The sequence below is a fragment of the Papilio xuthus genome, unplaced genomic scaffold, assembly GCF_000836235.2.
Source record: "Papilio xuthus unplaced genomic scaffold, Pxut_1.1 DF827777.1, whole genome shotgun sequence".
NCBI lineage: Eukaryota > Metazoa > Arthropoda > Insecta > Lepidoptera > Papilionidae > Papilio > Papilio xuthus.
In genome coordinates this window covers 4,144,295-4,161,028 of record NW_013530872.1, presented here as the reverse complement: position 1 = coordinate 4,161,028, position 16,734 = coordinate 4,144,295, and the positions used below count along the sequence as shown (strand labels likewise).

At 31.7% G+C, this 16,734-nt stretch overlaps 1 protein-coding gene across 21 annotated transcripts in view; it reads right to left on the bottom strand.

The window, feature by feature from the left end:
* The window catches only part of pHCl-1 (pH-sensitive chloride channel 1), a 38,432-nt gene that overhangs the window by 1,625 nt on the left and 20,073 nt on the right, over positions 1-16,734 (bottom strand). For 2 of the 21 annotated variants that reach the window (XM_013309634.1, XM_013309631.1), the window contains exons 2-15: positions 10,775-10,867; positions 8,973-9,071; positions 7,571-7,659; positions 6,534-6,598; positions 6,281-6,433; positions 5,967-6,117; positions 5,414-5,554; positions 4,850-4,924; positions 4,113-4,265; positions 3,722-3,874; positions 2,991-3,205; positions 2,248-2,298; positions 657-719; positions 230-352 (exon numbers count right to left, since the gene is read on the bottom strand). In XM_013309634.1, coding sequence (XP_013165088.1) covers positions 230-352; positions 657-719; positions 2,248-2,298; positions 2,991-3,205; positions 3,722-3,874; positions 4,113-4,265; positions 4,850-4,924; positions 5,414-5,554; positions 5,967-6,117; positions 6,281-6,433; positions 6,534-6,598; positions 7,571-7,659; positions 8,973-9,061 — 1,521 coding nt within the window. In that variant the 5' untranslated portion in view covers positions 9,062-9,071; positions 10,775-10,867. Of the gene's footprint in view, positions 1-229; positions 353-529; positions 720-2,247; positions 2,299-2,990; positions 3,206-3,721; positions 3,875-4,112; positions 4,266-4,849; positions 4,925-5,413; positions 5,555-5,966; positions 6,118-6,280; positions 6,434-6,533; positions 6,599-7,570; positions 7,660-8,972; positions 9,072-10,774; positions 10,868-16,734 lie in introns of those variants that run through there. The other 19 variants (XM_013309633.1, XM_013309636.1, XM_013309638.1 and 16 more) reach the window with 19 other exon arrangements.

Here is a 16,734-nt window from a genome sequence, read left to right as displayed (position 1 = left end):
TTGCAAATGAATGATGGCCGCGAAACAAAAAATACATCCTATTCGAATACCAAATCTACATAACAAAAGTATTATTGGTGTGAGTTGTGTAATCTGAAATTACGATTATTCGAATTTTAAACTGAATCTCTTTGTAAGAAGCCGATGAAACGGGAAATGAAAAGTTTTTTGTGACTAAAGCGGTTTTATGTGTGTGTTAGTGTCAGTGATAACTGAATGCATGTCTTACCTCAGCTACTCCGCCGTTGTTGGCGGTGTGCGTGCAGGAGCCAGGCGGGCCCGCGCATGTCGCGCACGACACCAGGTCGGCGGCACCCGTCGACTCACGCTTTTTGTCACCCTGAGATAACGGCTACAGTAAAATTAGTTTTTCTATTGTTTGTTCAATGTTAAGTAATAGTGAATTCTATAATGGGAGGAATGAGGACTACTTTTCTATGGTAATGTTAAAATTTAGATATTTTTGTATAACAATTGTTCTTATAAATTCATTTATAGTCTAATGATAGTGATAACATGTGCTACTTACAGGCTGTGACGATCCGAAGAGGCATTGAAATGAAAATGATGCGTTAGTTTATTGTGATACAGAACAAAGATGGAATGCAGTTGGCTAATGTTCGGGGCGAGTGGTCAGAGTCAGTGACGTCACTTACAGCGCCGCCGGGCTCCGGCTCGGGCGGATCAGACTTTGCCCAATGGAGGAATGCCATCGCCTCCTAATCAATGAAAATAATACTATAATATACGCGAAGCTCAACTTTGATAATGAATTTGTTATCGTGATCTGCAGAAGCTTCGCTGAATTACGGCTTAAGCTCTTCAACATCCATAGTAAGTAACAGTTATCTTCTTATCACTTAAGATATAATTTCTTTTGGCGATGACAAATGATACAAGAAGTATTGAGATGTTTGGAATATACCGTCTTTCTATACAGTCTGTAGTTAAAGCTAAAGCTAGAAATCTATAATAAAATACATACTACTATTACAATAATAGATTTGTACAGTAGCGCCACTATGAACAAATGTTAATACTACATAACTTATACGTATAGATTTCCCAACTTCTTTAAATATATTTTTAGGTTATGCATTGGTATTTATTTCTGGAACTCTTTGTGTCTTAACAAATGACGTATTTAATGATGTAGATTTGACGTTATGTATTGAATTAAACATGAAATATATGTAGGATTACAGGAATAAAATTAACACAATGATTACGCAAGGTTAGACACAGATGTGGTAATACTGTACAAAATTTAAAGTTTACTTGAATAAGGTGGTGATTGGCAAAAATATCTAAATTAAGTTTAATTTGTATTGCCCAACTGTAACATAAGGTCATGAAAGTTAATTAAATATAACTTAAATAATTGGTTAAGGTATTCATTTGTACAATTAGCACCCTTAACTTACCACTTATGTTTTCAGCCGGACAGTACATATTCGTGATAAACAATTTTACTACAACTTATCTCTAATTTATTTAAATACTTACGTTGACAATAATTAAGAAAAAAAACGTCAAAATTAAACAATCGCATAGACAAAAATACGACTGAAATTTAGTTTCAAAACAAATCTTATTCTTGTCTTTTGCGGTTAAAGCAAATCGTATAATCTTCGATTATTATTTCACAATATACTGTAACTTTCAACCAATTGAAGGCATTCGTTAATAAAACTTTCCATGTTTTCGAAACTACAGCATGCTCGATACAATACTTGTTATTTAAAGAATGTGGTACTGAAATCTGTTATATTTCTTTATTGTTATTTTGGACACCCTATTGTATAACAGCGATGGATAGTTTTGCTATATTTTACTATTTTTTATTTAATTAATTTATTTTTTAATTCTCATTACACTTGATGTTATCCACAACCGTAGTAAAAAGAGAATAATTTCGTGATTTCAATTTACAAAATATTTTCTAGACTAATTAATTAAAGTAGGTAGGTAATTCTGAAATGTAATGTCAAGAAAACCTGGTAGATAGAAAGTAATATCCATATTTATAAAAAAATAATGAAAATTTAAAAGGTACACTACCAAAAGTAGTATTGTCTCTAACTTATAATTAATTGATATTTTGTTAGCGATAGGTTATTTATTTAAAAATCCATTCGCTCGATTATACAGAATAAAAATATACAAGGTATAAAATGTAGTAACAGATAAGAAATATAACAGTGTCAAGTCTGGAATGTGCCAATGAGAATGGCGAATGTTTCTTACCAAAGGGCTGGCCAGTATAATGCCAATTCTGCTCAGAACTGCGGGCAGTCGCTGTGAACACATTATACAGACGATTTGTTCACTCGTGACAAATGTTCTATCATACCGGTGCACTCCAGTGAACACAGACTATATTGTTGTGGCCAGATACGACAAATGTAACCATAAACATTTTTTCGTTCTCGAAATCTTTGCAATGTTTTCTTTTTAAAACCAAAAAAAAATGCTAAAATAAAAATGGCCACACCAAATAGTCAGAGATTTTTAGTGACGTGTTATAATGAAAAATTCTTGATATATTGTGATAAGGAAGATAAATATTAAATATCATGCACATATAAAAATAATTGACATCATGCTTTTAAATAAGTGAAAAAGAAAATTAAATGAACATGCTTATATGTGATAAAGAGAAAACATTGCAAAGAGTAGAAGTAATAAATGTTTTTTTTGGGCAACATTAAAAGTGCCGTATCCTTGAAAAATATGTAACTAAAAAACATATAACATTGATATTTTAGATTACAATTTAAATGTACAGGACAATAAAGAAAAAGGAACATTTACAAAGATTTAAAACATTTTAAAAACATTTTTAAAGCAGTTAAATTATATGCACATTTAGTTTAATTGATTGCAGATTAATTTAAGCTTTTTAGGATTTTTTTTAAATTTCAAATGCTGAGAAAGTGCATTGGCATAAGACATTTAACAAAACATAAGAAGACATCGAGTGGTTTTACCTGGGTGACAGGATTCTCTCCGGGTCGGTACACGACGTTGTGTAGAGGCCTTTTCCTTCCTACGTAGTTGACGCAGACAAACTCTAGCAGCGATGCGTAGATGAAGCACATACACACTCCATCCCACACATTCATCGCTGTGAGATTTGATACGACGGGCAATGTTGATCGGAAACCGTTGGACGTTGTGAAAAAGTTCAACATTGTGGTGACGCCTGTTTTCCGGATAAACATTGTTATAACACCATTTTAAAGCGATTGGAAAAACAAATGCCAAACTTTACATCTAATAATTATATTCAACTAGATAAAGAACAGAAGAAGAATATAAAGAAAACTTATTTTTAAATACTCGCAAGTTATGAATACTTTTTTTAAATATCTACGAGAAAATACTTTTACTTTAAAGTATATGTAGTTTCTTTTATTAGACGCAAAGTTTTGCATGTTTTATATATATTAACGATTACACAAACCTATTAAACTTGTTAAAATGTGCTGACACTTTAAATGCATGCAAGCAGGTTATTTGAAATTATTGCATTTTTAAAGAATAATAAAACTAACAACAAGGAAGCTTAAAAGAAAGTTATAAGTAGACCATGATGTTGTCACTTTGGAATATTTATTACGGACGTAATTGTGTTGAAGAAATGTAAAGGATAATGATGGAATTTGATACTATTATGATGAGTAAAACAAAAAAACGCGCAACAAAAAGATAGACCAACCTATCATTACTCTAGCGGGTACTGCATTCCATTCCAGCCAAAAAGTAATAAAGGATGATGTCACCAAAATAATTCCCGGAATGAAAACTGTGGTAAAGTAAAATGATCTATCTCGCGTGAAGATGAGATCCACTTTCAGACAGCTGTAATTACCTAAAAAATATTAAGCATAATCTAAATATAACGTGAAAATATAATAAAACTACGCTGCGAGTGACCGTTGACAGTGGACGTATACTGTCAATAGTAAGGCAAGGGTAACCTGCAAAAGGAAAGTATTAGCGTGTCATGTTTACAGCCCCAGCCACATCTAAACAGAAAGAGAGCGACAGACAGAGAGTAGAGATTCAATATGCAAGACCGAGAACATTGATATCGCCGGCCATTTTACCTATCATGGAACGGGCCGGCACAGCGTTCCATTCCAGCCAGAATGTGATGAAAGAGGAGGTCACCAGAATTATTCCAGGAATAAACACTGTGGTAAAGTAGAACGCTCGGTCTCTGGTGAAAATTAGATCCACCTTTAGACAGCTGTAGTTACCTGTGAAGTTATAATTTAACGTAAAGTTGGAAAACGGGCTACAGTTGTCAAAAATTGCTTAATTTAGAAATATAAGTGGTGTATTTTTAAAAAAATGTATTTTAGTAAAATAAACTAATTCCAAATAACTCCGTTCAGTGGCCTTGTACAACGGAAAGTTATTGCTATATACAAAAACTACACAAAAACTAATAGATATTAAAATCAAATAATCAACATTCCGTATGTAAGAGTAACGCGTGTTGTGTTTCTTCAGTATTTTTGAGCGCATACTCCTAAGTGTCAATTTTACTTTTCATTAAACAAACAGACAAACTATACCACGTGCAATGACACAACATCGTGCATAGGAATCACTAAGACAGATGATAATTGTTTAAAAATAAGTTGGAATGTCCATGAGAGTGATTAATGGAACAGCACTGGTACATACTGAAGTATAATCTTTTTGCCAGTTTCAGTTTTACGCTATTTAATTTTAAATCACACAACAGCGCATTTACTCACACATAAGCGGTGAAAAGATTACTTTTTAAAATCTCCGCATCGGACAGAATGTGTTTTGTCCAATGCTGTTCAAGTACCTTGCTCCTCAAAGCGTCTCTGGCAAAGATTACATGTCAGCTCTTCATCGTCCTCGTAAAGTGAAATACCGTCAGCTGCTTGCAAAGACGTTAACAGATTCTTACAATCTATTCTACATTTTTATTTTGAAACAATTAAATAGCAACAAGACACTAGACTAGTGTTACTGATAAAAATTACTATGATAACTTGCTACCATGCGGATGAAATAACAATTATTTTAGCTGATTCCCCAATAAACATTATGGTAAAGCCGTTAAACAATCAAACGCCTAACACATAACTAGCTCTCACGTTACTACTCAAACAAATAATGAAGTTAACAAATCAACCTGTGACACAAATCAAGACCAAGCTGAAAAGAGTTAATTAGAATGTCTAAGTTAACAAATTATCCTTTTTTCTCCTTCCTTGTGCAAAGTATAAGTGTGTGCTTTAAACAAAAGAAAAAGGTCATGGGATGAATATTCTAAGTCACTAGGAGATAAAAATAATAAAAACAAAATTTAGGATGTTGTGTAAGCAACTGTTTTTATTATTAAAGCTTAAAAAAGGGACTTTACCTCTCCAGCTCGCCTTAATGGGACAGGGAATGGTTTGGTTTTGTATGAGATATGCGTTGAGAGTTGTCAGCGACGGAGACTTTCGTAGAGTATCTTCATCATTCTTCCACACGTAAGTAATGGCAGATTGCTCGTACGATACTGGAATTAAAATAAATATATAAAAATGAGTTCAAAGCGTAATGTTTAGATCATTTTACGATTTAAATTCTTGGATCTTCAGTTAGAAATATTTCAATCTAAATTCATTTCATAATATTTGTGCTGCCATATTTACCTTCTCAACTTGCTAATCCTAATTCTACGGCTATGCGTATATTAAATACAATCTATCTTTATTAAATGCAATGTGATGGCGATATTGCTAACAACATTCTTTATTAAATTATACGACATTTATTTAAGTCCAGGCTTTGTATCTAAATGCATTTGCAGTCTTTTATTCATATAGTTAACATTATTTTTTAGTTGTTAATTATTACTAACTACCTCCTAAGTTCGATATTTCATGTGAATATAATGTACTTAATAATAATCACGAAAGTTTACTCACTACTTTCTAAAGCAAATGAACACAATGGGTCATCAAATGGAAATATGTTGAGCCGCCCCTGACAGGACAAAATAAGATGCCGTCGCATTAAATAGTTGATTGTACCATTGCGGTAAATTCTCAATGCGAAGTGCATTGGTATTATTGGATCCTGAAATATAATAAAACACTAAAATGATATGTTCAAACATTGATGCATAACGAAACAATATCATAGATTTAGAAGCACGTATTAAACTACTTTAGTTCACATTCATGACGTTAAATAATCTAATAAACTATTCATCATACAGATTTTTTCTGAGTTGTCTAACCTTAAAGTCACCGTGCATTATAAAATAAGTGTCCGGCAACCAGATATCTTCATGGTGATGGATGGCATTTAAAAAGTCGTAGTGAGATTGATTTGAGTACCGCAGTCGGGGATCATACCACTGCTGTTGAAGAAGGAACTCAACTTCGTATTTCTGAAAGTGTCAGAAAAATTAATAATAAAAACGAATAAAAAACTTCCACATCAAAAGCTAAAAAAGCAATAGTTACTGCAGGGGAAGAAAATCAACTTACAAGGCTAGATTCGTCTGGAGATGCTAAACTAAGAAGTAGCACGCTAACATTAACGGTGAGGACACCTGAAAATGAATATAGAAATATGGTAAAGACTTTATAATGTTTAACATTATATTACCAACCTTTTATTAATGTACAGAGGGTATTTAGAAAGGTATAATTTAAATTAAATGCAACACAATGTTGAAAGTATAGTTTGCTTAAAATAGTCACACATAGCGTTGAAAATGTTTTTTTTTATTCATGCTTTGTAGAAGATTTTATAAACTGAAAGTAAGAAATAAAAATAAAATGGCGCGAAGGTTAAAGATTGTTCAAATTCCGAACACTTTCAAGATATAGTAATATTTTTTGTTGAATTGATAAGGTACGAAAATAATTGAAATTGACATTTGTAAATTCAAAACATTTTTTTTATTTGCGTTTTTTGTTTATGAAAAGAGAAAATCACATGTTTATAAAGCATTTTAAAAACACAAATTCATTTTATTAAAAAAATACTTTATCATTCGCAAATTGAAAAGATACGTTACGTTGTTGTTTTTTAAGATATCAAACGCTATTAGAAACAAAATAATAAAATTGTGCTGCGTCTACATACAACATCAAAATAGTGCTGACAAAAAGACAAGTGATTGTGGATTATGCAGGTATTATCAAAAGCGAGATATCTGAATCTACAGTTGCTATAAAATATTCGTTAAAAATATCATTCGAGTTGTGTGCAGTAGAAGTTGCAGTGTACTCTATAAGAATTTCTCTTTTCAAAAACATAAAACACAACACACCGCGATTGTGCGACCGCGGCCGGAGCGACGACAGTCCGACTTTATCATTCGTCAGACTGTCATTGGGCGATGTCAGACCACAACAAAAATCTGGATCTGCAATGTTATATCCCAAATTCTAATACCCACACATAAATACATCGGAATATTTTCCTGCACTCACAGAGAACTTGCACACTTTACTAATGTTTTATGTTGTGTTTTCTACACGATATGATATAAGTGAGATATTGGTATTATATTTACCATCAACTGGTGGAAGCAGTCTTTTGTCATAGCGGGAGTTTTTTAGTAGATTGTCCAGTATCTCTTTGTCCGACTTGCCCGCTGCAAAGCTGAAAAAGTAATTTCATTGTGGATTTTTATTATTAAACAATATATTAATAAATGGAGACTCTTGAATTCATTCGCTTTGACTATTGAAATCTGAATACTGTGTTAAATAACCTTTAAATAATTTGTGTTACCAACAATCATTCGTTTATACTGCTAGAATATAGTGAATATTCTACTCCTTATAAACTATAATACTAGTTAATTATACGACTCTTTTAACGTATAATATAATTACTAACCGTGTAGATTATATAGGGACGTAAAAATTATATGTCAGAGCCAAGACTAATGTTGGCTGAAGTTTGGACTATATCGAAATACGATAAAAGATTTTATGACATCATTCGACGGATTATGAGAACACATGTTGTTACGAATCTTGCAACTTTGTTTAATGTACAATAAACATACGCACAATAAATCGTACAATGTAGTACAATTTGTATAACAGTCTTTACATACTTATTAATATTAGTTTCAGACGATATATGAAAATACTGAAATTCGAATGAATTAATTAATTCTAATAACTACATAGATATATTATAGCTAGCTATTTTAGTTATCACATCAATTAGCTAATCAAGGAAAGTCAAAACTATGTGAAACCGTTTGACATCAACAATCGAGGTAAATTGACAGACAATAAAAAAATTGTATATTGACAAATAGTCAAAAATCGTTGACGCGTTATTGTAGTAAGATTGACTAGTAAGTCATAGCCGTTGTGATTATTTTTTAACATTATGACCGAGTAAGCACGGTGGTTAATAGTCGAGCAGGCGCGGTTGTAAGCAGCTATGGGCTACGGGCTGTAGCCCGTAGCCCATAGCTGCTTACAACGCACGTAACATGACTGTTGTAACAGTCATGTTACGTGCGCCTCGTCGCACTAGCGCACCCCACACCTGATTCATCGCTTGCTGTGTAATCTAGTGCTATTGTTGGATAACACTTCTTAAATACTTCCACCTTAATTATTTTATTTTAACCAAGAGTTAAGAACACTCTGTATAAATAAATATTGATGGTATGTTTATGTCATATACAGATTGTGATTTAAAGTTAAGTAATATATTCTGAGAACGACAGAAAATGATTCAATGTTAGGCATGGTCAAGCTAGTACGACATAGTAATCGCATGTAAAAATGTCTGTATATTCGAGAACCTGTGTTCCTAATTCGAAATATTTAAAATCTACAATCGTTGTCTATGGTTAATTATGTTATATATAATTGTGTTACACTTAAATCCATAAATCTTGTCTACCTTATCTTGTAATTTATTTTAAGCTGTGACTACATGCTTACATGTCGGAGGTGAGCGCGGAGACTTGCGACGCGCCGCTCAGCATTAGTACAAAGGCCACGGCGCGTGCCACCACGCATGACCAACCCATATTAGGACATCTGAAAAATCATAAGGTAAGAGACTCTGAACTCTCTCAACTCAACTCAACTTACATACATTACAAAATTAAGTAGACTATAATCCTTACGATGGCAAGTCTGTAAAATAAACCGTGTTGCTTAATTAAATTTCCAAAAAGTTCAACCTAAACTAACCTACCCAAATTGCTTTTAACCTATCATTTTTTGCGTTAAATATTGCGTCGTTTGTTTTTTTTAAGGAAAATATCACATTAATTTATATGATTTATCGATCCCATTTCAACAACTTTTTAGTATAATAGTTACCCATAAATAACAATTAAGATGTCAAAGAGCAGACGTCATTATTGCATATCTTCGCGACGTTTATTCTAGCTATATTATATAAGATTTTATCCGAAAAGTACAACAGCGCTAACAAAATCGAAAATTCCACGGTATATCCCAAACCGGTCAACTATGAAAATATCCAATATTCCCTTCAGATCCCGGGAAAAAGGTTCTGCTTAGAGACATAGCTTTATAAAGGGAAATGACAGTTATTAATGTATTTCGTAAAAGTTGTGATTGCCTTTTGTTTTGCGTCAAGTTCAAAAACATTTATATTTAGAACGTTGACCTGCGAATATAAAGTATACATACTATTTTTTTAAACGGCAATGCACATTTTCCCCCACGCTTTATTTTATTTATAATTTATTGAAGTGGCAACATTGAGACTGATTCAATCTTGTGAAAAATCACGTACCCTCACCTGGTGACGTAATATAAAATAAACAAAATATCATAATTTTTTAAAGTTAATGTGCATAATGCTGGTTTTGAACAATCTGTGTAACGATATATTAGTAAAGATAAAATAGTTTGTGTAAGTAAAACATTTAATTGTACAATCTTATTAGCAGAAAAACTGTAATTAAAATTACGAATTATAAACAATTTTATAACAACACAAGTTTAGCGTGTTATAGTCAATGTCGAGTTAGAATGCATAGGTAATTTTTAAAAAACTTCTGTTTTAGTGGTATAACAGAGTAATACACGAATGTATGGCGTGAGGCAAGGACAGCTATGAACATGATACATTTTGCTGTTCAACTGAAAACATGTCCTAGTTTTTTCTAACCAATGTAATTGTTATGACGTCAATAAATAAACTAGGGCTGTGCGATTTTATCTTCTCGATATCGAACATACTTAAGAGATGGTAAATAGATGTGTATCTTTTTTATTTTTATCTGTTTTATTATTAGCGGCTGTTAAATTTCTATGTAAAGATAAATAATATTTCAAGTTTGTAAGTTTTAGAATACAATTTCCGTTAGAGTTGATATAATCTCATATATAAACCTGTGTTAGACTGACGGGTAGGTAAGGGTCAATTCGCATGCGGCCGCCCCTAGGGACCTCGCCGGTTCGAACCACTTTATCAACTTTAACAATTGAATGGAAACTTGCCTCGTGTCTAGGTAATTGAATTTTATGAAACAGCAAAATAACATACGCCTTATTTGTATTTTTTATATTCAAGTTTAATATATATAAGAGATTAAATAATAATTCTCGTTGAAAATAGTTTGTTTAAAGTTAGTTGAGAGATATTTATTAACTTTCACAACACGATTAAATATGTAACAAGATAAGACTTTGTTATTGATTCAATCTCAAGTTCTATATAATATTATAAATTGGAATAATTTAAAATTGTGTTTGTACGTTACCTTTCTGCTGACTGCAGAGTGTTGTCGGCATGTGGAGAGATGATTAACTCGTCCACGACCTCAGCATTCGCCGCCACATGTCGCAGCGAACTTCTGTAAGGTAAGTTAACACATTATAACGCGGGCGACTGCTAGTGACTAATAATTATTGAATCGATTACAACGATTGTACGTTTATTTTGTTCTTGATTATCATGTATTAGTAAAAAAAATCTGTTTAAATTTTTATTCTTGGCAACTCGCTTAAACTATATACTTAGACATTTGGAATGACCACCTAAGTTAGACCTAAGTTAAAATGAGTCACGCAAACATACTAAAATATAATAAAAATTAAATGTTATTCCAAAATGTAGCTACGTAAATCACAAACTTTTAATGGCTAACTTAGCAAGAATACTTCACAATGTAAAATATGAAAATATTTTGTTTTTTCTTTTTTGCTACGCGAGAGATTGAGTTCATAAAATATCCGGCGCTTCTGTTATTAAACAAAAATGTTTATGCGAGGAAATAAAAGGGCGGTCCGCTGCCATCCTAAGACGATTATGCTAATGTCGGTTTTGTTTGAAACCTTTGGGAAATTGTTCTCATTTTTAACAACAATAATTTATACAAAGGAGGTTAGAAATGTGATTGAGTCTGTTTCCATTATACTCTTGAGCTTCTCAAACAATGAAAACTTTGTAACAATTATAACTTTTCGAAATGTATTGTGTTTTATAATTACGTATTTAAGATCGGTTGAATAGACAAAGTCACGTGTTTATGGTTATTATTTTTTCAAAGATATTTTATAATGCGTATGTAACCTCTAATCTTTAGTACTCATTTGCAATATAAATAGAATCTACGTCTACGTCTAGATCGTGTACGAGAAATGTTTACAAGTAAATGGAAACATTTTTTCTCAACATTTTCCTTTACCTTGATATATTCCTGCAACATAAAACTTGTTGTAACAAGAAAGGCTGAATTGTAGCCGTGTTTTCGCGTGAACAGTTAAAATATATTGCTTTGAGTAAACTCTCGTGCGAGTTAATCTTACGTACAACGGAACGTTCGAAAAACGATATAAAGTACCTAGATACAATGTTAATGTTATGTTTTAGTTCATTAAATGAAATACAGAAATAAAAACGCATGCAAACTTTCATAATAACGCCGTGTATCTATTTACGTACTTGATAATGTTAGCTAGCTTTTGATTTTTTTAACTTTAATGGCGTGAGACGATTTGCTTTTAACTACTACTTGGTGTTGAAACAGAAGCGAAGTTTAATGGCAAATAGACGCGGCATTTAGAGTTTTTTTGTATTTAGAGTTAGTTTGTAAATTTTACACTGAGGGACTACGTGAATCTGAGTGAGGCAGAAAGTAAATTAAAGTCCATAGTTAATAGGCATTAGAGTCTTCTGTCACGTTAACATTGCTTGTCACGCTCTCAGCGGCGCATCAAACTTTGTTTTTACGTCTGTCGTAAAGCCCAAAAGGAACAAGTTTTGAAGCTTGGCAAATAACTTCTATGACGTGACAGTTTTCACAACATCAAAATTATTTTATAACGAATATCAAGCAAAATTCATAGACATTATACATTATACAAAAGTATTAACTTTGTTTTATATGAAGTACTAGCTGTCACCCGCGACTTTGTCTGCGCGGAATATAAAAATAACTTCATAAGTAGCCTATGTGTTTTTCCAGAATATATTCTATATGTATGCTAAATTTCATCACGATTTGTTCAGCCGGTCTAGTATCTTCAAACAAACATCCATCTAAACATTCGCATTTATAATATTAGTATAATAGAACGATAACTATGTGTAGAATTAATTGGATCAATTACCTTAATTGTATAGCTAATGAACGTCTTTTGTGTGCTTGACTTTTATAAGACCGCAATGTCACATGTATAATAGTTGAACTAGCGAGCTGTTACGCCATCCTTCAACAGCATTATCAAAATATAAAGCCATTGAATTGGCATTAATTTTGCAAAATACATTTTAAATTAGAGATTTCAAAGAAAATGGGAATCATAAAACTACTTCGGCTGTTTGAAATTTAATTAATAAATTAGCATTTCATTCAAGACACGAAGCGGTCCGCATAATGAAATATTTTTTCAAAAGTTCCGTTGTTTGCATTGCCTTCTTAATGAAAAGGAATTTAAAACATCGGTTATAAAATATTGCGGTAAAAAAGATAAAACTAGTCTCATTCAATCCGGGATAGACTATTTAGTTTCTAAAGAGCTTTCAAATTTGGAAAATTTATTTGCATTTGAACCAATTGCCATGCGTCTGTTGAATGTAAAAATATATTTCTTCTATGAAATATGCAATCAGTACAAACCTACACTTTTTAATATATCTTAGCTATTTACGATTTATCATTATAATTCATATTATTTAATATTTTTTCTATATTAGTGTACAAAACATACTCGCACTTTCATTACGATATATTATATTATATTTTAATTATTAAGGGAATATTAAACCTTTCTTAGAACGAAATCAGAACAACCAATCGATTGGGAAACCCGGGCGCCATTTTGGCGATGTAAGCAACGACTCAAATGCTCCGTCCCTATATTCAAACATGACCGGAATACCTAACTATGCGTTCTTCTTGATTTGCATGATATGAAATGTTCATACGGTTTGTTGGGATGATAATACTAGTACGATTTTGTTTTTGAGAAGATATTGAAACAAGGAACGAAGGAAATTGATCTATACTAGCTTACTAATCTTACTAATTATTAATAATATAAAGCGAATTTTTGGATGTTTATTAAAATATATTTCCATAACGGCTGCATGAATCTCGCTGAAAGTTAACATAGATGTATAACATAGTCTGGAAGAACACATAGGTTATTGATTATTTTTAGGGTTCCGTACCTCATAGGAAAAAACGGAATCCTTATAGGATCACTTTGTTTCCCTACGTCCGACTGTCTTTTTTTTTCTTTATTTCCGCGCGAATGGAGTCACCAGCGACAAGTAGTATTTAATCAGGTTAAGTTAAGGTTTAAGATAAATTCAAGGCTTATATAGTTTCTTAGTATTAAATAGTACGACCTACGAAGTAAACAGATTATACCTAAGATAGTGACTTGCTAAATCCTAAGCAATGTTTCTTTTGGTCAGAAACTTGATATTGCTTATATTTATATTGTGTTGCGTGTTAAGTTTCATTTGTTCTTGATGTTTTGGGTCATTTAGTGTTTCCGCGATCTAAGTAACCCTGAAAATGGGGCGTCGGTCAGCTATTAACAAACATACACCGCTAATGTTTTCTTTCATGGTATTATTTCTTCAAATTTATCTTAATATTTTACTTACAAAATTGTTTACAAGAAACGTATCAAAGTATGTTACGGTTGTATATGATTAGTTTCTATTTGGTTTTACATTGCCTTAATATTTAAATTTGATCATTTATTGGATTAACATGGTAATTAAATATTATTTATCATTAAACACGTTTCGTTTCGTACGCCAATTTCTCCGAAATTAATGGTTCGTTAAACATTTTTATTTGTAGAAAAAAGCTGACCGCAATTATTCCGTACCAACATCCGAAAGCTTTAAGCTTCAGCAAATATAATAAACGTTTGCGTACTCCGCAAAGCTTAGGATAACATTTGCTCATTTAATTTTACACGAGTTCGGTGTTAACAAATCTTTGGATTGAAATGCAATGAAAGAATTTGAAATGATTTAATTTACATTTAATTGTTTTACTCAATTAAGTCAAGACTATATACTACGCGTTTTAATTCGAATTTACTATAAATATACGATTTAAACTTGCCTTGGTTAAATTAAATAATAAAAACAATGTAAAATGACGTTTACACACATAGTAAAGTGTACTTTTAAAATATCTTTCTATATTCTATTCCGTGACGTCATTGCAAAAGCACAGAATATTCATGTTTGCATCCTCAAGGGAATAAACCGTACTTATATCTTAGTTTCAGAATTAGTGAGTTGTTGTTTATAATATTAAAATGGATTATTAAAAGTGCTTTGTTGTGAAATTTCGTTTTTAAATTAAGTTGCATTTTTTATTAGAAAGTAAATTCAATTGTAGCTCTGAATTTAAATACTGACAAATAGAGAACTAGAAATAGAGTCTAGAGTTAAATATTTTCTTACATAAATCTAATCAAGAAAGCCTTAACTCATGTATAGTTGTCTGGTGACGGCAAAGTTGTTTGTAATTAGTAATATTATAATTTCCCACGAAAGTTTAAATAAGTTAATCTTACTTGTATAACTTAAGAAGTGTGTGTAACTTCGTATAATAATTCAAATTAAAGTTTCTTATGCTTCTTATATTTTTCTAGTTAAGTTGTCACTATGTCTACAAGGGCGGATTAACTTATTTTCAAGGTTGAATCCAATAAAAATAGAACGCGCGGGAGTGTAAATAAAACTTGTGCATAACGTCTTAATCATATCGAGATAGACTTTTCTTGAGCATTCAATGGCTTCATTAGATTATCCTATGTTAACCTACATACCAATGTCATTGGTAACAAGACGTTTTCATTGAAAGAAGTTCGTGTGTTTGCGTGCGTTTTAATTTTTATAAAATGTTAGATTAATTTATCTGAAGTAAGTTTAGGCACGAAATGATTGGTATGATTGAATAAAAGTAGGTCAGTAAACAGTCGTAGGCAAGAGAAAAAAGATTCAAGTGGCCACCGAATACCTACTTATCCCACTGTTAATTATAGCGTGGCAACATTTCATTTATGAATAAGCTAGAGCTTTACCGCTTTTTTAAGCGACGATGCGTTCCAATGATGGTGTGCGCTAGCTTAGTAAATGTTTTTACTAAGAAAAAATCTTACGCTGGCAACTTGTTCCAATTCTTTGCAGTACATACAAGGAACGATGTTTAAAACCTCTTCGTTCGAACACGCGATCAAGGAAATAAAATGGTTTAAGAAAAGATTCATTTCCGTATTCAAAGTTTCCCCAAAACGCCAGTAAACATTATATTAATTTACTAACTGTCGCCCACGACTCCGTCTACGCGGAATTAAAAAAAAAAATATCCTCAGTGTTCTTCCAGACTATGTTCTAGAACTATACCAAATTTCAGCGAGATCCGTTGAGTCGTTCCGAAGATACCTGCAAACAAACATCCATCCATCCATTCATCTAAAAATTTGCATTTATAATATTAGCAAGAAGTAAGATATGAATAGAAGTGTACAATATAGGAATTTAAAGTTAAAGTAAACTACAACTTAGTAATATCAGGCCGTCTATTTATCTGCCGCCAGCTTGCAGCAAACTCCGCGACAGATTGCATCAAAAAGTTTGTGGTTAGTATCAGGCAATTTTAATAGAAGGCTGTTAACCCGTATAACTATTATATATCAACTCCACAATGTATTATATAAGTGAAAGCTTTTGTAATAATTTCATTCATTTACGAGACAAACAAAATTAGATTTTTATTTTAAATTCGGTAATATTTTTTTTTACTTGAGAATGGAGGAATATGCTTTACAATTATTTTACTTTTATTTAGTATGATATTATTTTTCATCAGTGAGATATGGATTCTTTTATTATTTGTTATTAAACATTGAAGCAGTTATGCTTAGTACAAGAAAAAAGGAAAAAGTATATTTAGAAATAAAACTATTCCTTAACAATGGCCACTACAGCCATTAAAAATAATTTAACATTGTTTGACCATTGTCAGTGGAATATAACTTTTGTTTAAGTAATTACAAAAAACATTTGTTTTCAGTCATTGTATAAAACATAAAATTCGTGCACTTCTCTGTTTACTTTAAAGGAAAGAACGTTTTCTTCAATTTATTGTTTTAAATGTACAAAAAATCTAAGTTACGTTGAAATTCTTTATGTGTATATTTTTCCTTCGGTTTGGTAAAAATATGATAGGAATGTTTGACT